The 21,967-nt window shown below is 48.9% G+C and overlaps 1 protein-coding gene across 16 annotated transcripts in view; it reads left to right on the top strand.

Annotated features, from left to right (window-relative positions):
* TEP1 (telomerase associated protein 1) overlaps positions 1 to 21,967 on the top strand; it is a 45,429-nt gene that overhangs the window by 11,866 nt on the left and 11,596 nt on the right. For all 16 annotated transcript variants that reach the window (XM_023255550.2, XM_045059623.1, XM_045059620.1 and 13 more), the window contains 34 exons: positions 1,825 to 1,934; positions 2,609 to 2,699; positions 2,931 to 3,117; positions 7,042 to 7,210; positions 7,794 to 7,952; positions 8,132 to 8,209; positions 8,979 to 9,109; positions 9,423 to 9,482; positions 10,364 to 10,522; positions 11,195 to 11,371; positions 11,601 to 11,721; positions 12,305 to 12,429; positions 12,692 to 12,805; positions 12,911 to 13,028; positions 13,188 to 13,382; positions 13,502 to 13,677; positions 13,764 to 13,920; positions 14,034 to 14,213; positions 14,663 to 14,755; positions 15,050 to 15,182; positions 15,339 to 15,489; positions 15,976 to 16,109; positions 16,313 to 16,401; positions 16,661 to 16,775; positions 17,412 to 17,655; positions 17,848 to 17,971; positions 18,816 to 18,940; positions 19,065 to 19,164; positions 19,381 to 19,536; positions 19,683 to 19,895; positions 20,149 to 20,302; positions 20,409 to 20,621; positions 21,251 to 21,411; positions 21,653 to 21,766. In XM_023255550.2, the coding sequence (XP_023111318.2) occupies positions 1,825 to 1,934; positions 2,609 to 2,699; positions 2,931 to 3,117; positions 7,042 to 7,210; positions 7,794 to 7,952; positions 8,132 to 8,209; positions 8,979 to 9,109; positions 9,423 to 9,482; positions 10,364 to 10,522; positions 11,195 to 11,371; positions 11,601 to 11,721; positions 12,305 to 12,429; positions 12,692 to 12,805; positions 12,911 to 13,028; positions 13,188 to 13,382; positions 13,502 to 13,677; positions 13,764 to 13,920; positions 14,034 to 14,213; positions 14,663 to 14,755; positions 15,050 to 15,182; positions 15,339 to 15,489; positions 15,976 to 16,109; positions 16,313 to 16,401; positions 16,661 to 16,775; positions 17,412 to 17,655; positions 17,848 to 17,971; positions 18,816 to 18,940; positions 19,065 to 19,164; positions 19,381 to 19,536; positions 19,683 to 19,895; positions 20,149 to 20,302; positions 20,409 to 20,621; positions 21,251 to 21,411; positions 21,653 to 21,766 (4,826 nt within the window). The remainder of the gene's footprint in view (positions 1 to 1,824; positions 1,935 to 2,608; positions 2,700 to 2,930; positions 3,118 to 7,041; positions 7,211 to 7,793; positions 7,953 to 8,131; positions 8,210 to 8,978; positions 9,110 to 9,422; positions 9,483 to 10,363; positions 10,523 to 11,194; positions 11,372 to 11,600; positions 11,722 to 12,304; positions 12,430 to 12,691; positions 12,806 to 12,910; positions 13,029 to 13,187; positions 13,383 to 13,501; positions 13,678 to 13,763; positions 13,921 to 14,033; positions 14,214 to 14,662; positions 14,756 to 15,049; positions 15,183 to 15,338; positions 15,490 to 15,975; positions 16,110 to 16,312; positions 16,402 to 16,660; positions 16,776 to 17,411; positions 17,656 to 17,847; positions 17,972 to 18,815; positions 18,941 to 19,064; positions 19,165 to 19,380; positions 19,537 to 19,682; positions 19,896 to 20,148; positions 20,303 to 20,408; positions 20,622 to 21,250; positions 21,412 to 21,652; positions 21,767 to 21,967) is intronic.

The following is a 21,967-nucleotide window of genomic DNA, read 5'->3' as shown; positions in this document are numbered from 1 at the left end:
ATGTTCAATTTATTTTCTAGTATCGTAAATATGATATTTGACTTAATTTCTTATCTAAGTGATCTAGAAAGCCTTTCATACACAGCAATAGTTGAGAACACTTTATGAGTTGATGAAGGATGTAATAGTTTACCAGTTGTCACACATAGTTTACATGGTATATATCAACCTAATTGTTCTATACAGTTTGTGAACCAGAATTATGAACTTGAGAACCCCAGGACTTCGAGAAGGCTGAAAGCTTCTCCCTATAATTCAAAGGAGACTTACTTCACCTTAAAAAAACGCACCACCACTCTCTTGATGAAAGCTGCTGGAAGAGCCTGGGGCGGGAGCAGGGGCTGACAGGTCATGTCTCTAAAGTGGTCTGAATACACCTCTGGGGGTACCCAGGAGAACTATCACACCTCCTCCTTATGTTTACCCTTATCTAAAAGAAAGAATTTTCCCACTATTTACCATATGGATCAAACCCCTATCATCACTCAGTCCATGTGTTCTATGGTACATGTCCCATATGAGAGTTCAAGTTTATTGAGGAAGAGTAGGGGTTTCACAATGTGCATCCATGAAATCCCCTCACTCTTTTTTGGTTTCTGCATAATGACTTATCAGTATTTATCCTTGAATTGTAAGTGGATTTAGAATTATTACTCAGCCTTAACCAAACTAACCATCTAAAATTTACATAAGCTTTGGGGCATGTGGGTGGCTCGGTCAGTTGAGTATCTGACTTTGGCTCAGGTCATGATCTCATGTGAATTCAGGCCCCATATGAGGGCTCACTGCTGTCACTGCAGAGCTGGCTTCGGTTCCTCTGTCCCCCTCTTTCTCCATCCCTCCCCTACTTGCACTCTATCTCTCTCAAAAATAAACATCAAAACTAAAATAAAATAGAATATACATAAGCCTTAAAAAGATTATTATTAAGAAACTGTGACTTGAAGATGATACTAGTATTACAAAACAAACGGATGATAAGAAAGGGATGGGGCGAAATTCTGCTTCAGTGCAAATCTTTTTCACCTGCATTTAAATGAAAAACAATGACTATTTAGTCATATTTCACAAGAAGTTTGCCAGAGAACTTAGAAATAAGCAGGAAGATTATTTGAAATATGAATTTACATTCACTATAATTGAAGGTGAACCTTACCTTAGGTGTATATTGTGCCTAGAAATATTAACTGCTGATTGCAGTACATATGTATTTATTAATAAACAAACTTACACTAGGAAATTTCACATTTCACCATCTATACTGTTTAGAAATCATTAACAAATTTATTTTTTTAATGTTTGTTTATTTTTGAGAGAGCGCGTGCACGCGCGTGCGAGTAGGGGAGGGGCAGAGAGAGAGAGGGAGACGCAGAGTCTGAAACAGGCTCCAGGATCTGAGCTGTCAGCACAGAGCCCCACTCAGAGTTGAACTCACGAACTGTGAGATCATGACCTGAGCTGAAGATGGATGCTCAACCGACTGAGTCACCCAGGCACCCTTGGAAATCATTACTCTAGATTAAAGAATATGTTTTGCCAGTTAAGTCCAATCTCAGGGCTGGAGCCAGCAGACAAAGTAATAATAGACGTTGTTTATTCAAACAGACATTCCATAAACAGTATTGTATAAATCTTGCTCCACACTTCAGGCCAATCCTGTTTTTATCTTTCCAGACCTCTAAAACATTTTGAGTAGGATAGATCACATGTTATAGTACCTCACTCTCTCCATCCTGAATTTTCTACATGACTTCTTGCTCTGGTCTGTGAGCTCTCTTACTCGTCCTTTGTTTGCTTTCCTAACCCTGTGGTGACCCTCCACAGAGAATGGGAAGCTACCCTTCATGGCCATGCTTCGGAATCTGTGCAACCTGCTGCGGGTTGGAATCAGTGCCCGCCACCATGAGCTTGTGCTCCAGAAACTCCAGCATGAGGTATGTGTGAGGCTCAGGAGGACTAGTGGGTGTGGAGATGCTGCCACATCTTCCTTGTGGCTGGGGAAGGTCATGGCCACCAAGCTAATTCCACATGAGCTATATACAGGTACATGGGGAGACAGATCTAGGGAGACAACCCCCAGAGATTCAAGTATAAAAACTTTTCCTTTTTATTTTCTGGGATCACTGATTTACCAAGAAGAAGCACTTTTGTGATGTAACTGACTTCAGAGGGTGTCTGATAGAAAAGAAACAAGGCTCCTTCTGTTACTTCTCCATTTTTCTTTACCTCTTCTCATTTTCTCACTTGACAACTTTCTTTTTTCTTTATTCTTCTCCAGCTTTCTCTGTTTCTCTTCTGTAATATCCATTTTATACTTCCTCACTTGCCCACAAGTCTAATAGAGTAGTTATCTCAGATGCCTGGCTCCTAAGGCCCCTGATTACCTCCCCACCCCATACTCCCTGATACTTTGCTCATGACCCCTCCTTTGTTTGTTTTTTTGTTTGCTTGTTTTGTTTTGTTTTCACATTTATTTATTTTTAGAGACACAGCGAGACAGAGCGTGAGCGGGGGCAGGGCGGGGGGAGGGCACACAATCTGAAGCAGGCTCCAGGCTCTGAGCTGTCAGCACAAAACCCAATGTGATGACCCCTCCTTTGCTTTCCAGAAATCGGTGATCCACAGTCGGCAGTTTCCATTCAGATTCCTTAATGCCCATGATTCCATCAGTAACCTTGAGATTCAGCTCAGAAATAAAGGTATTTATTATCTGTCTTCTTCTGAATCCCGTTTGTTTCTCATGTCTGAGAGTAGGTGAAACAGGAGCCTTCGTATGTGTCAGCCTCTTGCCTTCTAGTCTCAGAGTGTAGGGTGGGCAGAGGTCAGACACTTGCCAGTCCAAGGGTCCAGGCTCAGGACCGGTATTGGTGGGAGGGCAAGAGGGGGGACTAGAAGCTGCTTGACTCAGATGCTTACCTGTCTTCACACAGCATTGCCACTTCCTTCCAACACAAAACTGGTACATTCGATAATGATTAGAAATGCGAGAAAGAACAAGAATTGGACCTATCGGAGGTATCCTCGCAACCCAAGTCGTCGGGAACTTCGGACAACAATGATGATACCTGTGATATATGAGCAGCTTAAGCGGGAAAAGCTGAAAATACAAAAGGCCAGGTGTGTGTGTGTGTGTGTGTGTGTGTGTGTGTGTGTGCGCGCGCGCGCGCGCGCACGCACACAAATGTGCATATGTGCATGTGCTATCTGGGAGCAAAGGGTGGGCAACAAGAGGCACCCTTACAGGGCTTCGGAGTCATCTGACAACCCCAAATTTTATTCTGTAAGACATACTTGTCCCAGTGGCTCAGACTTGCCTGGTTCCAATTGTCTCTTGCATAGCAAACCTTGTCTTTAACATTGTCCTGTGGTGAGATCATGAAAAAAAAAAAACAAAACTGTGGGCCTCCAATTTATTTTATTTTATTTTATTTTATTTTTTAAATTTTTAAAAAATGTTTTTAGTTATTTTTGGGACAGAGAGAGACAGAGCATGAGCAGGGGAGGGGCAGAGAGAGAGGGAGACACAGAATCTGAAGCAGGCTCCAGGCTCTGAGCTGTCAGCACAGAGCCCGATGCGGGACTTGAACTCATAGACTGTGAGATCATGACATGAGCTGAAGTCGGATTCTTAACCGACTGAGCCACCCAGGCGCCCCTGGGCCTCCAATTTATTTTATTTTATTTTATTTTTAATGTTTATTTTTTATTTTTGAGTTGGGGAAGGGGCAGAGAAAGAGGGAGAAAGAGAGGAACCCAAGCAGGCTCTATGCTGACAGCAGAGAGCCTGATGTGGGGCTTGAACTCAGGTACTGTGTGATCATGACTTGAGCCAAAGATGGATGCTCAACTGACTGAGCCACCCAGGCACCCCTGGGCCTCCTATTTATTATGTGATTGTTTTATTGGTTTCTGTGGGTTCCGTGAATCTGCGTAACATTTCCCTTCTCTTAGTGTATGCTAGTGTCCTCTGCTTCTGCTCTGGTTCAGTTTCTTTTTCTTCTCCAAGATATCTTTTTCTTCTCTTTATCTTCTCCAAGATATCAGTTTCTTTTTGTTTCTCTCTCTTTCTGTCTTTATTTTCTGACTCATTTACTGTCTCATTTATATATATATAGATATATAGTCTTTACATATATATAAAGATAGTTAACATCAAGTAGGCTCAAACTCAGACATAAACCCTGTTCTGTAAGTTTGATGAAGTCCCAGCACTCTGTGCTTTAGATGCTCCAGTAGTATCTTCATTCATTTTCATTCAAGACAAACTCAGGGCTCATCTAACCTACTAGGAGGTTCCTGGCCACTCAGTGGCCTGATTATCTCCTGAATCAGTGAATCAGTGGCTGAACACAGGGCCATTTAAGAATCAAGCTTGTGAGATGCCTGGGTGGCTCAGTTGGTTAAGCATCTGACTTCGGCTAAGGTCATGATCTCGTGGTCCGTGAGTTCGAGCCCCGCATCGGGCTCTGTGCTGACAGCTCAGAGCCTGGAGCCTGATTCAGATTCTGTGTCTCCTTCTCTCTCTGACCCTCCCCCGTTCATGCTCTGTCTTTCTCTGTCTCAAAAATAAATAAACGTTTATGGGGTGCCTGGGTGGCGCAGTCGGTTAAACGTCCGACTTCAGCCAGGTCACGATCTCGCGGTCTGTGAGTTCGAGCCCCGCGTCAGGCTCTGGGCTGATGGCTCAGAGCCTGGAGCCTGTTTCCGATTCTGTGTCTCCCTCTCTCTGCCCCTCCCCCGTTCATGCTCTGTCTCTCTCTGTCCCAAAAATAAATAAACGTTGAAAAAAAAAAAAATTTTTTTAAAAAAAAATAAATAAACGTTTAAAAAAAAGAAAAAAGAATCAAGCTTGGCATCCAGTCCAAACAACGTGCCTTTGCTGGCCAATATAGTGGCCACTAGCCACATGTGGCTAATTGGGCCTGAGATGTGCTGGATTTTGAGGACAGTGTGAAAAAGGATGTAAAATATCTCTTTCGTAACTTTTGTGTTAATTATGTGTTAAGGTGAAAATATTTTAACATATTATGTTAAATCAAATGTCATATTAAGTTAATTTCTCCTATTTTTACTTTTTTAATGTGGCTACTAAAAATTTTTAATTACATGTGTAATTTTTATTTCATTTCATTCCATTAATTGTAATTTAATTCTGTTGGATAATACTGGTAGAGACTATTGAATTTTCTAGATTAAAAACATTATTATGAAAAAATTTTAATTTTTTTTTTCAACGTTTATTTATTTTTTTGGGGACAGAGAGAGACAGAGCATGAATGGGGGTGGGGCAGAGAGAGAGGGAGACACAGAATCGGAAACAGGCTCCAGGCTCTGAGCCATCAGCCCAGAGCCCGACGCGGGGCTCAAACTCATGGAGCGCGAGATCGTGACCTGGCTGAAGTCGGACGCTTAACCGACTGTGCCACCCAGGCGCCCCTCATGTGTGTCTTTTAAAGCAGGAATTTTTGGGGCTCCTGGGTGGCTCAGTTGATTGAGTGTACGCTTCTTGATTTTGACTCAGGTCATGATCTCATAGTTTGTGAGTTTGAGCCGCAAGTTGGGCTCTGTGCTGAGAGTGCAGGGCCTGCTTGGGATTCTCTCCTCTCTCCCTCTGCCCCTCCCCTGCTCATGCTAGCTCTCTCTCAAAATTTCTCAAAATTTGTTTATTCTTAAGTAAGTACTTAAGAAAAAGAAATTAAAACAGATATTGTCTTATGTAACTAAAATGTCATTAATATACCTAACAGAACTGAAAATAATTCCTTGGTATTATCATTTATTATCTAGTCCATATTCAAATTTCCCAATTATCTCAAAAGTATGATTTTACAATTTTATTCAAATCAGAATCCAAATAAGGCATACACATTATATTTGATTATTAAGTCTCTCATATCTCTTTTAATCTTTTCTTTGTCTTCATACCATTGACTTGCTGTAGACACGGGGTTCAAGGGCTCTGCAGAATGTCCCACATTCTGGATTTGTCAACTTCCTCATGGTGTCTTCTAACTTGTTTCTGTTTCATGTACTGAGGGCATTAACTCCAAAGGCTTGTACAGATTCAGATTTCCCTTTTTTTTTTTCCTTGCAAGAATATTTCATAGGAGATCCTTTGTATGCTATGAGTGAGACCAGCAGACTTTTTTTTTTTTTAACCTCCTCATAGGATAAAGGATCATGAGGCGCCAAAGATCTGTGGTCCTACTCAGTGTGATGTTAACTAAGATTGACCCATGTGTTTAAATGGTTATAGCCTGATCTCTTCACTGGAAGTTGATCGTTCATCCATTGGTGATCTCTTCCTGAACCAATTGTTTCATTAACAGTTCTAGAATGGGAGTTTTCTCCATTCCCGTATTCATTAGCTGGAATTCTAAAAAGAACTTGCCTTATCAACTAAAGCTGTTTAGTTACCCTGAAGTAAAGATTCTACTAGAAACGTGGGACAAATGTTCTTTTTTTTGTCCCCTTTAACTGCCAGTTTTCGGGGGCGCCTGGTTGGCTCAGTTGGTTGAGTGTCATGATCTCGCAGTTTGTGGGTTTGAGCCCCACATCGGGCTCTGTGCTGACAGCTCAGAGCCTGGAGCCTGCTTCGGATTCTGTGTCTCCTCCTCTCTCTGCCCCTCCCATGCTCATGCTTTGTCTCTCAATGATAAATAAATGTTAAGAAAAAAAATTAATTAAAAAAATAATTTCCAGTTTTTGGAATAAGGAGTTAATATTCTTTAAAATACAATTTAAAAGTAAGTTAAATCTTGCCTTATGAAGTAAGTATGGATTGATATGGGAAGTGTGGCAAACGATTTCAGAGAGTGGATCAGGAGATGACTTCTCTCCAGCCATGAGACTGGGTTAGAAGAGTCCTATAGGATGGCGGCAAGGGAACATCTGTCCCAGTCTTCTCTACTGGCAATGGAGGCAGGCTGCGGAAGTGGTGTGAACACTTCATTCTGGGGTGGCAAGTTCTCATCTTCCCGTCTGTCTCGAAATGGCAAATAGAGAAGCCCCTGAGCCCTTCTGTGTCTTTTCTGCCTGCAGACAGTGGAAATATGATGGTGAGATGCTGGTTCGGTATCGTCAGGCCCTAGAGACAGCTGTGAACCTCTCCGTGAAACACAACGTGCCCCCGCTGCCGGGCCGCACCATCTTGGTCTATCTGACAGATGGCGGTGCAGACCAGTTCTGTCCCAAGCGCAACCCAGAAGGGGTAAAAAAAATTAAAAGGTGGGGGGTTGGTAGGATGCTGGGGATCCCGAGAACTATCCTGTTCCCAGACGTGGTTCTCCCAAGGAAGCACTCAGAACTGAAATAAATGGCAAACATTTGCTTCTTGGTATCAGACCTTGGTTCCTAAGGACAGTTCCTAGAATGTGGTCTCTAGCCTGTTCATGGATTATAATACTTATATTTCACATTTGGCTGGTGCTTAATTCTCTAAATTTCTGTCACCGAAGTATGTTTCATTTTTACATCCTATATCCCAGTGTTGAATTTGGGCAGGACTGCTGGCTCTTCTCCACCCTGGCCAGCTCTTCCTGAAAGCTGCTGAAGCTGTCCCTTCCTAACTGGAGATTTTGTCCTTTTCCCCCAAATAATGGAGGTGTTTGGCCTTCAGGGCTGGATGGGTAAGGGTGGGTTTCAAAATAGGGGAGCCAGGGCGTTTGGCCAGCTCAGTCAGTAGAGCATGTGACTTTCGATCTCAGGGTGTTGAGTTCAAGCCCCATGTTGCGCATGGAGCCTACTTAAAAAAATAGGAGATCCTTATTTCACCCTGATGTTTGTCCAATCAGCCCCACCTAAACTATGTGCTGCTGCTGATTGGGATGGTAATTGCACGGGCGGAGCAGGTGGATCTCTTACTGTGCGGAGGAGGCACTGTGAAGACTATCACAGTTAAGGCAGAAGAAGGTATCCTGAAGACGGCCGGCATACTCCAGGCTCAAGTCCAGGTCAGACACCTGCCCCCACCATGCAAAAATGCATGAATGGTCACAGCCCTGGACACAGGCTGGAAAATCAGGAAAGGCTTGGATATATACAGTGCTGAAGATTCCCAAGCAGTATTTGGTGTTTGTTGCTTACCGATTGTCTCCCATGCAAATAAGGAACATGAGACTCTTTCCTTCAGGAGCCAGATGGACAGGATGAATGGTCCCTGCACACTTTTGGGAAGTACCTGTTGTCTCTGGCTGCCCAAAGGGTCCCTGTGAGTAGTCCCCAGTCCCTGAGAAACCCTCCCCGCCCTCACCCTTCCCTCCACAACTGATGTGTGTAATTTCTCAAAGGTCATCTTTCAAATGAGGGGCAGTACCCACACCCACTTCCTGCTGGCTGCAGCCCTCTGCCGTGTGGTGTGCTGGTAATTGTTTAACAACCAGTGCTCTGGAAAAAAATGAATCTTGGTTAATAGCATTTGCTAATTTCTAAGGTGTAAATTACTCCAATCATGGCTGATTTCAAGCTGCCGGCATGATATCAGTGAACAGAGGTGAGAAGAGATGCTCAGTAGCACACCGTCATATGGTATTTCTACAACGTAGATCGAGTATGTAAATAAGATCTAGATAATGGTAAAATGTAGTAAAATTACTAGGAAATGATGAGTTTTAAGTATTTATTACCTTTGTTTCTAATATAATTTATTTAATTACAAGTTTATACTCTTCAATGTTTAGCAGTGGCAGTATTTAACAACTGGATCACAAAATTCCTAAAAATGTAACAGTTAGCTCTTGTGAGCCTGAGTGAGCCAGCTACAGCACACCACTGCCCCTCCCCCACTTTCTCGCCCCTCCATGTCAGGGTGTAGTGGCTCCCCCATCCTAAGGGCTCTCATGAGAGGCAATTTCCATTCCCTTCAGAGTTCTCCTAATCCCCTCAGCCCCAGAGATCTCTTCTCTTGATGTCCTAAGCTTATTAGCATCTCTTCTGTCCCTGTGCTCCCTGTTCTCAGCTCCTCCCTTTTCATCTTACAGGTGGACAGGGTCATCCTCTTCGGCAATGATACGTACGAGAAACTGATAAATGAGGCCAAACAGCGTTTCTGGCAGCATGTGAATTCCAAGTGCCTCTTTGTTTGTGTTCCCCTAAGTAGGATATGTGACATGTAAGGACGCTCAAACTCCTTGTCCAGTGCCAAAAGATAGGTTTCCATATTTCCCCTCTGCCCCCACTGAAGCTTGGGGCATTCCCACTCACCAGGTGCCTTCCATCTCTGCCTCCTACCTTGATTGCACTTCAAATACTAGAACCTTCTCTGAAGTCTTTAGCCTAGCTCCATACCCCTTTGTAGGGGTCCATCCCAGCCCCAACCTAGCACATGACCCTAATTAAACATGCAGAGGTGGGGTATCCATCCTAGAGCGCAGGGACTCTGTGTTCCTGGCACTGTTTCTGATGGTTGCTTCTTCCTTTGCCAGATTATCAGATTCAAATCCCAATGACGTGACACTCTCAGGCTGTAATGACGGGATCCTGAAGTGAGTATAGAATGGACGCACAAGGGGTTAGGGGCTTTGTTAGCACATCTTTCCGAGATTGCCTGTGGCTTCTACTCCACTTCTGTTTTTAAGCAAGATAGAAGTTTATTCCTCTTTTGCCGCTGTCCAGATGTAGCAGCAGCAGAATGTTACAGGGACCCAGACACCTTCTATCTTATTGTTCCACCATCCTCAAATACTCTGCTTTCATCTCACGGTTCAAGACTGCTGCTCCAGCCCCAGTCATCATTTTTGCATTACACCTAGTAGGAAAGAGGAGAAGGGGACAGGGGAGGTTGCACTGTTCTCTTTTAAGGGAACCACGCAAGAGTTGGTCACATCATTTCTATTCTTTACCGCCTCTGTTCCATTCTTGATCCAGAGTAAATCTCATGCTAAATTTATTTATAGATGCCAAATTTACAGAAATCTTTTAACTCTGTCTCCATGCTTAGCCTTCTCATTTACTTGTTTTCTCTCTCCTACCTTTTCCTTTGTATGCCTCCATTGCCCCCCAGCTGCTAGTAGGAAGCCTCAGGCCCATTTCTCCTCCAGAGAGCTTTCACAGCTGATACAAAGCTGATCAAGGCCTTAGTCTTTAATCTTTAATCTTAACCTTTGCCAGCCTAACTACCCCTGGCCCAACAGAAAGCCCATGATGACCATGCTAGAGCTGGGTGTCTTCTCTGTTCCTTCATCCCTGTAGTTCTGCACCCCTGTTTATTTTAAGTCTACATTCACTGCTTGTGGTTGTCTTCTTAAGGGGCTCCAGTTAACTGGGTGACCTACCTCTCTATATCTTTGTCCCCTGCCCCCTTGGAAGACCTGCCTGATTCTGACTCTGGTATTCACTCTTACTTATTTTGTTATATTTATGTCAGGTTCATTGCAGAGCGTGGAGTCTCCTGTCTTCTAGAGCACGTGGGCCAAATGGACAAAATATTCAAGATTCCACCACCCCCAGGAAAGACTGGGGGCCTGTCTCTCCGGCCATTGGAAGAGGTCACTCTAAGCCCCTTGGCTCTGGTTTCCCAGCATGGGTTAGTCTATGTTTCTATGCCTTTGTGAATCGGGAGACACTGTGGTCAAAACCTGCAGAAATTCTGGTGGCTGCAGTTCTGGCTGTGGAGATGCTGTTTGTTCTACTCACTAAGTAGAACTCATCTCTTTCCCAGGTAGGGATTTCCCTGACGGAGGAAGTTGTCAGATAGTGAGCATACTACTTTCTCTACCTGGGCAGGGGGTCAGATGTGAGGCGGGCAGCAGGCAGCGGGCAGCATGCACCGTGGACATAAAGCCAGGGCTCAGGCAGAGGGCTTAGGAGAATAGGCTCTGGCTTTCTCATCACAGCTTTGCCAAGTAGTAGCTTGAATCTTGGGCTAGTTGTTTTTAATTTCTTAAAAACTTTAGTTTTTTATTAGTAAAATGGAAATAATGATGGTGCTTACCTCACAGCATGGGCAAATAGTAAGTGCATAATAATTAGCTGACAAAGAGGGATATGTGAGAAATGGCAAGTAGGGTTTAAGTTCCAGGGCTCTGCAGGAGAGGCTATAAGCAGGTTATTCTCTGGAGGCCTGCTGGACCTCCCCCTGGCATCTGTCATACCTTACTTGTACTGGCTTGTGCTGAAGGATGTGCTCAGCCGCATCTGTGGAATTGGGTTGTGGGGCTGATTGCTAGAGTGAGCCCAAGCCTCTGCTTACCCCCAGATGGCGCAGCATCAGGCTTTTCATTTCCTCCACTTTCCGGGACATGCACGGGGAGCGGGACCTGCTGCTGAGGTCTGTGCTGCCAGCATTGCAGGCCCGAGCGGCCCCTCACCACATCAGCCTTCATGCCATTGACCTGCGCTGGGGCGTCACTGAGGAGGAGACCCGGAGGAACAGGTGAGGGGGCCACAGAGAAGAGCTGGGACAGAGATGAGGGGCTTGAGTGGTAGAACTGAGGTGGGTAGGGTTGAGGCTACAAGGGAGGCTGAGGGCCTAGGGCAGGGGCTGCTATTTGGATGCTAACAAGAGCAGTCTGCCTTTACTTGGCTCAGTTTTGAGCCGGGGCCCTATCTTCCTATTTATACCTGTATTCTCTGATCCGATGCCTCCATAACCATGTCTGCAGACAACTGGAAGTGTGCCTTGGGGAGGTGGAGAACTCGCAGCTGTTTGTGGGGATTCTGGGCTCCCGCTATGGCTACGTTCCCCCCAGCTACAACCTCCCTGACCATCCTCACTTCCGCTGGGTAAGGCAGGTTGGGGGTTGGAGTGGGGTCTGGGGAGGAAACAAAGGTTGGGGCAAGTGTGGAGAGAAGCCACAGTGTGTCAGGAACCTTGGGACTAGATCTGAGACTTGAAGGTGAAACCCAGGCAGAAGGTTCTGCAAGCGGCCAAGTCATAGATGAGGGAATTCCTTTGAGAAGTACCTCCCAGTTGGCCAAGCATGCGAGAGGTAAGAGGGTAGGTCTGTTTAGGGTTTGCTGTCAGATGGATCTGGGTTCTGATCTCCCTTCTATCATTTATAGATTGTGTGACTTTGTGGGAAACGGCTTATCCTAACCTAGCCTCAACTTCCCCATGTATTAAAGAGGAACAGTGGAGTCTATACTGTAGGGTTACTATGAGGATTAGAAATCTATTTTTAAAAATGCTCAACATGTGACAGGCATTCAGTACATGTTAGCTACTAGCTGTGTTTTGTTGGCTTGTGTCTGGAGGGAGGGAGGAATATTGCTGAGATGCAGGAACCCTAGGGTCTTGGCAGGTCTCAAGGGAGGGGTCAGTGTGACCTGGGACTGAACCAGCCTGTTCTCTGCCCTCTCCCTGCAGGCCCAGCAGTACCCTCCAGGTCGCTCTGTGACAGAGATGGAGGTGATGCAGTTCCTGAATCGGGGCCTTCGCCAGCAGCCCTCTGCACAAGCTCTCATCTACTTCCGGGATTCTGGCTTCCTCAGGTACCTGCTGTTGCCTCTGGACCTCGCAGACTCAGGGGCCAGATCTTCTCTCTCCATAGCATTCAGAGTACAGGAGGGGGAGCTAGAAGAGAGTACAAGGCTCAGAAAGCTTGCCTTGCAGCACCAAATAAGCCTTGCCACTGAAGCCAGGTGATCTCTGCTTGCGGAGTTTTAGGGAACCACAGCCAGGTCTGATGGTTGGGGCTGAAGAGAGGCTGGGGTCTGAGTGTAGCCTCACTTTTGGGGTATCTTTGGTGGTCAGCTCTGTCCCAGATGCATGGAAATCTGACTTTACTTCTGAGTCTGAAGAGGCCGCACATCGAATCTCAGAACTGAAGAGCTACCTGAGCAGACAGCAAGGGATTACCTGTCGTAGGTAAGCTGGGGTGGGGGTGGGGTGGGTAGAGAGCCCCTGCATGGAGGAATATATGGAGGGGGGCCAGGCCCACTCTGACTCTGCTTGTGCATGGTTCACCTGTAGATACCCCTGTGAATGGGGGGGTGTGGCAGCCGGCCGGCCCTATGCTGGGGGGCTGGAGGAGTTTGGAAAGTTGGTCCTGCAGGATGTGTGGAATATGATCCAGAAGCTTTACCTACAGGTCAGCAGGGGCGCCCATGGCCAGGGTAGTGGAGAGAAGGTAGGGTGGTCTGGGTAGTCCTGGATGGGAAGTAATTTGGTGGGGGCTCTGTGAGTTTTCAGGTCTGGGGTTCCTGAGGGGCATGGAAACATTATCAGTCACTGTCCCATGTGTCCTCAGCCTGGGGCCCAGCTGGAACAGCCAGTGTCCATCCCAGATGATGACTTGGTCCAGGCCACCTTCCAGCAGCTGCAGAATCCATCAAGTCCTGCCCGACTGCACCTTCTTCAGGACACAGTGAAGCAGCTAACGCTGCACCGAGGGAGGCTGAGCCTGGTGACTGGGCAGTTGGGACAGGGCAAGACGGCCTTCCTGGTACATAGTCTCAGAGCCCCGGGCAGGAGGAAGTGAGGGCCATGTGGGCTAAGGAAGCAGGGCACAGGGAGTTGTGCATGTAACAATGTGACCATGTTTTCTCTTTGCTGTCCATGCAGGCATCCCTTGTGTCAGCACTGCAGGCTCCTGATGTGGCCAAGGTGGCCCCCTTAGTCTTCTTCCACTTTTCAGGGGCCCGCCCTGACCAGGGTCTTGCCCTCACCCTGCTCAGACGCCTCTGTGCCTATCTGCATAGCCAACTGCAAAAGCCAGGTGCCCTTGCCACCACCTACCGGTGTGTATCCCCCATTAGTCCAGCCTTGTTGATTCCACATGATGCCACCCTGTATCTCCCTCTCTCACTGATCCTGGTCCTTACAGGGGCCTGGTATGGGAGCTCCAGCAGGAACTGCTGCCCAAGTGTGCTCAGTCCCTGAAAAGTGGCCAAACCCTGGTGTTGATCATCGATGGGGCTGACAGGTTGGTGGGTCAGCATGGGCAGCTGGTCTCAGACTGGATCCCAAAGACACTTCCCCCGGTGAGTGTGAGAAGGAGGTGGGGGTGGGATGCAGTAGTGGGGACAGGGGGCTCTCCAGCCTTCTCCTCTTCTTTTTCCTTCTACCTTCTTCTCTTTATGCCCAAATATCACAGCGGGTGAACTTGGTACTGAGCGTGTCTACTGACGCCGGCCTGGGGGAGACCCTGGAGCAGAGCCAAGGTGCCCATGTGGTGGCCCTGGGGCCTCTGGAACTATCTGCCCGGGCCCGGCTGGTGAGAGAGGAGCTGGCCCTGTATGGGAAGCGGCTGGAGGAGTCACCTTTTAACAACCAGGTTGGATGTGGGCCAGGGCTGGAGTGTGTGAGGCCCCAGGGTGCTGAGGCTGCCAGCTGCCCCGTGCCGCCCTACTGCTTTGTTTCTGCAGGAACTCTGTGCCAGGGGATGCTGTTAATAAGATAACTGGGATTCCTTATAACACCAGCCAGCCTTTTTCCCCTAGAGAATAGCCTCCCAGGGTCCATCCCAGTGAGGGGAGGAGTAAGGCTGTGATTCTTGGGTGGGGTGGGCTGAACCACAGGGGCTTTCCAGAAAGTAGGGCTGGCTGGCAGAGCAGTGTAGCAAAGGGATGGCTGTGAGGTGATGCCATCAGGTCACTGCTGGGGACTCTCAGAGGAGGAACTGCCCTGCAGTGGGCTGGGTGCTTGGGGTGGAGCTCAGGGGGGTTGAGGACTGGCTGCGGCAGGCTCTCTGCTCCCCACACTGAGTCCCCTTCATCTTGTCAGATGCGGCTGCTGCTGGTGAAGCGGGGATCATCCCTGCCACTCTACCTGCGCTTGGTCACGGATCACCTGAGGCTCTACACGTTCTATGAGCAGGTTGGTTGAGGATGTAAACCCTCACCACTTATTTTCTAAGTCCTAATCCACTTCCCATTCTTCATTCAGCTTCTTCCACCCCCATCCCTCTACTTTTTGTACCCTGTCCTGTGCCATCTTGTAATCACCATTCCCCATCTCGGCTCACCCCTACCCTCACTTCTCTCCCACTGTTTCTCTTCCTTTTCTCATCCTTTCCCACGATTTCTCCAGCTGCCCACTCCCCTCCCCACAACGAAAGCCACCTCTTCTCCTCCCCTCACTGGCTGAAGCCCGGTCTCCGTCCTCTCCCAGGTGTCTGACAGACTCCGGACCCTGCCAGCCACTGTCCCCCTGCTGCTGCAGCACATCCTGGGCACCCTGGAGCAAGAGCATGGCCCTGATGTCCTTCCCCAAGCTTTGGCCACCCTTGAGGCCACACGCAGTGGTCAGTGGTTGGGATGGGCTGGGAGACCGAGAGTTCAGGGGTTGGATGACCTTGGTTCACTTGGGGTCTCCATGAGCAGTGTGAGGAGGAGCCAGGTGTCATGGGATGGGTATGCTGTGTGGTTTGGTGAGGGCTTCAGAGAGCTGGGGTTTGCAGGTCTCACTGTGGACCAGCTGTACGGAGTGCTGAGTGCATGGCGGATACTTCCCAGGGGAACCAAGAGCTGGGACGAAGCAGTGGCTGCTGGTAACAGCGGGGACCCCTTCCCCATGGGCCCATTCGCCTACCTCGTCCAGAGTCTGCGCAGGTACAGCTGCCCCCAGCTGAGCTCCCACCAACCTCCTGTGCCTTCACATCTTTTTTTTTTTTTTTAATTTTTTTAACGTTTTATTTATTTTTGAGACAGAGAGAGACAGAGCATGAGCGGGGGAGGGGCAGAGAGAGAGGGAGACACAGAATCGGAAACAGGCTCCAGGCTCCGAGCCATCAGCCCAGAGCCTGATGCGGGGCTCGAACTCACGGACCGCAAGATCGTGACCTGGCTGAAGTCGGACGCTTAACCGACTGCGCCACCCAGGCGCCCCTGCCTTCACATCTTTGAGCCAGAACCCCATGTGGTCCTTTCTTCATTCCACCCTTCCCTCAGTATAGGCCCTGACACACAGGCCCTGAATAGGTTGCCACTCAAGTTACCACTATATGCGTTGGGAACAGGAGTCCACAGCTGTGCCAGGTACTCACTGACAGGCCCCCTCCCCTCATCTCCTGCTCTGTTTCCCTCATATGAGGACAGTTTGCTAGGGGAGGGCCCCCTGGAGCGCACCGGTGCCCGGCTCTGCCTCCCTGCTGGGCCCCTGAGGACAGCAGCCAGATGTCGATACGGGAAGAGACCAGGGCTGGAGAAGACAGCACACACCCTCATTGCAGGTGATTGGAGCCCAAAGTGACCCCGGGGTACTGAGTGTGGGGCCTATACCCGGAGGCCACCTACTGGTGCTCCCCATCAGCTGGCCCCTCACCTGCCACCCCAGTGAGCGAATGGCTTTTGTGGTAGCCTATGGAATACAATCTTTGGAGATGCTTTAGGGCTGAGCCCATCTCAACGTCTGTTCTGTGATCCACACCTGCAGCTCAGCTCTGGAAGACATGTGACCCCGATGCCTCGGGCATCTTCCGAAGTTGCCTTCCTGAAGCTCTGGGAGACTTGCCTCACCACCTGGTTAGTTTCAAGATCCCATAGATACCTTCTCCCAAGCAGCTGCTTTGACTGTTCTGAGACCCCACTCCCTCTTGACCGCACCATCACCACTACCATGATGCCCCTCTACCTTTCTCCTTTCAGTTTTCCTGCCCTCTTCCTTGAGGTCCTTTGTCCCAGCTCCTAGGTTGAGGTCCTGGCTGCACAGACAAGGTCTAAAACTAGACTATTCCTCCTCACCTGCCTCTTCATATCCTAATGAATCCAATGACCTTCCCAGCTCCAGAGCGGGAACCGTGACCTTCTTGCAAAATTCCTCACCAATCTCCACGTGGTGGCTGCACATCTGGAACTGGGTCTGGTCTCTCGGCTCTTGGAGGCCCATGCCCTCTATGGTGAGAGGTGGCTTCTCTGAGATCTGGGCCTCCTGGGTGTGTTCATGGGGGGTCTGCTCCGGGGGAGGTATAATGCAAAGAACAGTTAAATTTCTCTTCTAGGTTAAAAATGCCAAGGGGGTAAGCAAGTAATTTTCAGGGGACCTTCTGCCCAGATCTCTTAGACCAGAGGTTTCCAAACATTATTTAATAGGTATAAAATTACCTAGGATTGTTGTTCAAACTGCAGATCTCCGGGTCCCCAGATTCCATTTCCCTAGGTCTGGAGTGGGGCCTATGGCTTTGTACGTCTAATGGGTGTTCCTGATGTGGGGTCAGAAGACTTTGAGACGACATTTTATTTTATTTTTCTCTTTTTTACTTTCTAAAATTTATTTATTTTTTATAATTTACATCCAAGTTAGTTAGCACATGGTGCCACAATGATTTTAGGAGTAGATTCCTCAGTGCCCCTTACCCATTTAGCCCATCCCCACTCCCACAACCCCTCCAGCAACCCTCTGTTTGTTCTCTATATTTAAGAATCTCTTATGTTTTGTGAGACGACATTTTAGACACTGCCTGACATACTTGGCTAATGGGGTTAATGGGGGTCTAGGCTAGCCCCCCCAGTGACATAGTGCTGCTTTTCCATAGCTTCCTCAGTCCCCGAAGAGGAACCAAGTCTTCCTGAGACTGACACTGCTGTGTTTCACACATTCCTGAGGCAGCAGGCTCCAATCCTCAACCAGTACCCCCTGCTCCTGCCCCAGCAGGCAGCCAACCAGCCTCTGGACTCGCCTCTTTGCCACCAGGCACCCCAGCTTTCCCAGCGGCGTTGGCGCCTCCAGCACATGCTACGATGGTTGAATAAACCCCACACCGTGGGGGGCCGGCAGAGGTAAGGCCCTTGGCCCCAGATGCTGGTAAGCCCACCAGAGAGCAAGCTATAGTCCTTTCTGAAACTGGAGAAAAAAGGACAGACCAAAGTCACTGTGGAGAGGGGGATTCAGGGACAGAAATGCAAACACGAGTTTCCATTGGCTTCCTTCCCTGATTCCTCATTTCCTCCCTTTCTTGCTACTCTCTCTAGCTCCGGCCTGTCTCTGACAGTTTCCTCATCCCCCACTGCAGTGGCCTTGTGCCCCAGGGGGCAAAGAGCTGCTGTGGGCACAGCCAGTGGGATGGTTTACCTGTTGGACCTGAAAACCTGGCAGGTATGATGCTCAAGGCGGGCAGAGTTTGCCTCCAGAAAAAGCCTCAGACTAGGCAAGCCAACCCCACCTGTTTTTACCCTGTTTGATCCAGCAACTTTTATTTCCTCACATCAGATCGAAAGCTTGGTCACAAAATCAATCATGCTTTCCAAATATTTGCGTCACACCTTCCATTCAAGGTTGTACTGAGGCTGTACTGTACTAAGCATCACAAGGAAAACAGGGGTAGGACATTGTCTTTGCCCACCAAGTGGTCAGTTTTGTTGAAAGATATGACATACAAGGGGAAAAGGAATCAAAACATAGCCATGTGACATGGACAAGAGCTGAATGAGTTGAGTACTTACCAGAGAACAGGGACAGACAAGGGCAGGCATTCCAGTTGAGTGAAAGGCATAGGGGAGAATGTTTCCTGGGAATTGCTGGAATGAGTAGAGGGTGCTTAAGGGATAGTAACAGCAAATTAGGCTGCAGAGGTGGGTCCCACAGCCACAGCCACAGCCTCTCTCTGCTTCCCAACCATATCACCCCCCCACCCCCATAGTATGCATGTGTGTAACACCATTCCCTCCTCAGACCCATCAAAATCTTCTGTGACTTGGGGATACTTATGGGGTTTGGAGTAGGGGAGACTTTGTGGCCCCACTTGAACCTGAGCTTGGCCGACATCTGGAGCTGGGCCCAACGCTTTTTACTTTTAACAAGCATTCCTGGTGTGGGGACAGAGGGCCACACTTTCTCCAGCCCTTCTTGCCTTGGCCTCCTTTTTGATTGGGGCTTGGAGTGCTGGACATTGGGGGGTCAAGGGAATGTCCTGAGCATGCTTTCCTGCTCGTTCTCACAGGAGGAGAAGTCTTTGGTGAGCGGCTGTGATGGGGTATCCTCTTGCTCATTCCTCTCAGACAGTGCCCTCTTTCTCACTGCCTTTGATGGGCTTTTGGAGCTCTGGGACCTGAAGCAAGGTTGTCGGTAAGGGGTCCCTCCCTCATGTCTGGGAGTGAGGGCCTTCCCTGCTTGTTGGGAGCCCCCAGGGGAGAAGAAAGAGGAGGGAGGCCAGGGGCCCCAGGAGCCTGACTTTGTCTCCCTGGGATAGGGTGCTCCAGACCAAGGCTCACCAGTACCAAATCACCGGCTGCTGCCTCAGCCCAGACCGCCGGCTGCTGGCCACTGTGTGCCTGGGAGGATGTCTGAAGGTAATGATCAAGGGGCTGTGGTAGTCAAAGTGGCCTTAACTGCCAAGTCAGCCCCGTGAAGTTGTTTTCTTTGTGAGGCAGAGCTGCTGACTGCTTAGCTGGGGGAAGCCTTCCCTGCTGAGGGCAGGGGACTGGATAAGGTGGCTTCTGGGACTGTGATGCTCAGGCATCCATCTGTACTCAGCATCTAGATTCCTCTCCTTCTCTCTCCTTCAGCTGTGGGACACAGTTCGCTGGCAGCTGGCCTTCGAACATACATGTCCCAGGCCCCTGAACTGCGTTACTTTCCACCCAGAAGGGCAGGTGATAGCCATAGGCAGCTGGGCTGGCAGTTTCAGCTTCTTCCATGTGGACGGGCTCAAAGCTATCAAGGTGAGATGGTCCTGTGTAGCCCTGGGAGAGGAAGCTCAAGAGGGTGGGAGCAGAAGATGTGGAGTGACGGACATCCACATTCTGTTTCACTTTGGGCTTGTGTTGAGAGCAGGTCCCGACATTTCCATTTCTACCCCCTCATGTAGGAACTGGGAGCCCCAGGAGCCTCCATCCGTACCTTGACTTTCAATGTGCCTGGGCGGGTTGTGGCTGTGGGTCGGCTGGACGGGATGGTGGAGCTGTGGTCCTGGCATGAGGGGGCACGGCTGGCTGCCTTCCCTGCCCACCATGGCACAGTGGCCGCTGCCCTTTTCCTGCGTGCTGGGTGCCAGTTACTGACAGCCGGAGAGGATGGCAAGGTCAGGTTGCAGAGGGCTGGTGGTGGGTTCTGAGGACGGGGTACGAAAGGCAGGGAATATTTGGGTAAGGGTGGAGCCTTTGTCAGGGAGACAGGGGAGGAGCTTAGCTGGTGCAAGCTACAGGGAGAGGGGTGTAGGTGTGTGCGCGAGCAGCTCTCCAGAGAAGACTCTTTGGAAGGAGGACTTTCATGGGGGTGGCTGTCACTCTGGGGGTGGAAGTGGTGTATCTTTAAGTCCTGTTCTTGGCCCTCAGGTTCAGGTGTGGTCCGGATCTCTGGGTCGGCCCCGGGGATGCCTTGGTTCCCTTCCCCTCTCTCCTGCCCTCTCTGTGGCTCTCAACCCAGATGGCGATCGAGTGGCTGTTGGGTACCGAGCAGATGGCATTAGGATCTATAAAATTGCTTCAGGTACTGAAGAGAGAGAGGATGGGGTGTTTGGGCCTTTGGAAAGAACCTCCCCACCCTGAATTCCCTTTTGGAATGTCTTACTCTATGTTTTCTGGTCATTCTCTAGGTTCCCAGGGGGCTCAGTGTCAAACACTAGATGTGGCAGTGTTGGCACTGGCCTGGCTCAGCCCTAAGGTGTTGGTGAGTGGTGCAGAAGATGGGTCCCTGCAAGGCTGGCACCTCACGGAAAGTTCCCTTCAGTCCCTCTGGCTCTTGTCCAGATACCAGAAACCCGTGTTGGGACTGGCCACCTCCAACGAACTCTTAGCTTCTGCCTCAGGTACTGCTGGGTGGGCAGTGGGCAGCTTTCTTTTAAAGATGCTAATAGTTTCCCTCAATTTATATGTATATGCATACAAGAAAATACACACACTTTTTTTTTTTTTTTTTTTTTTTTTACAACTTTGAAAGTGGTTTTAAATGCATTTATCTTACATAAGCAGTCTAGACTATTTCTTCGTATTTCCTAGCCCTGATTCTGGGACCTCTTTGTAATCCCTATAATTCTTTGAGTTTCTGCCCAGTGGGACACTTTGCTTTGTATAGGAATGACATTCCCTTATGAGGAGAGATGTTGAGGTGAAAATGAGGAGAGAGGCCTTAGTCCTTTCTAGGTAGGAAGCTTGGTCCAAGTAATAGTGGGCACTTGAGAAGAGGAGGGTCTGGAGGTGTAGCAGGGAGTTAGACAGCTGAAGAGCGAGAGCTGGGAGTGCCTGATATTCCTGTCCTGTGAACTCATATGATGAATAACCCCCTGTTCAGGCTTTCCACAGCCTATGACTCACTGCTTTTCTCCCTGGAGCTGTGCCGTGGGACATCGCCCTTGCCCCGCATGATTGCCTTTGTCTTTGGGGTCCTGTCACACTTCCTCTTTCAGAGAATCTTCCCTTCTCCCTGTTTCCAATGCAGAAGATTTCACAGTGCGGCTCTGGCCAAAGCAGTTGCTGACACTGCCCCAAAAGGCAGAAGACTTTCCCTGTGGCACTGAGCTCCGGGGACACGAGGGGCCTGTAAACTGCTGTAGCTTCAGCACTGATGGAGGCAGGCTGGCCACTGGGGGCAGGGACCGGGTGAGCCACAGGGGTCCTCCCGCCTTGGGCCCCACAGCCCCTCTGGTCCCTGGATTCCTCAACAGCCCATTTCCCATTGCTCCCTAAGGCATTTTGTTTTGCCATATCTCCTTTGCCACATCTGCCCACCATCCCTTCCTTGATATCCCCTTTCCCTTTAAAATTTCTTGCCCCAAATGGCCCTGGTATTCCTACCTCCCTCCTGTGGTCCTGACTGCCCCCTCTCTTGGGACCTATCCAGAGTCTCTTCTGCTGGGATGTGCGGATGCCCAAAGCCCCTGTTCTGATTTACTCCTTCTCTGCTTGTCACCGTGACTGGGTCACCGGCTGTGCCTGGACCAAAGACAACCTATTGGTAAGGGAAGAGGTGGGGGTGGGGCAGAGCTCAGCAGGGTTCCTGGGGGAGGACAACACTGTCCACCTCATCCTATTTCTAACACCCATTTATAATAATAGTAATAGCTGACATTTATTGAGCACTTAGTATGTGCCAGGCATTGAACTAAGCTCTTTGAATGTCTTGCCTCTTTTACCCTTTACAACTCCTTGTAAAGCA

Source organism: Felis catus, chromosome B3 (genome assembly GCF_018350175.1).
Source record: "Felis catus isolate Fca126 chromosome B3, F.catus_Fca126_mat1.0, whole genome shotgun sequence".
Lineage (NCBI taxonomy): Eukaryota > Metazoa > Chordata > Mammalia > Carnivora > Felidae > Felis > Felis catus.
This window is presented reverse-complemented; position numbering and strand designations above follow the sequence as displayed.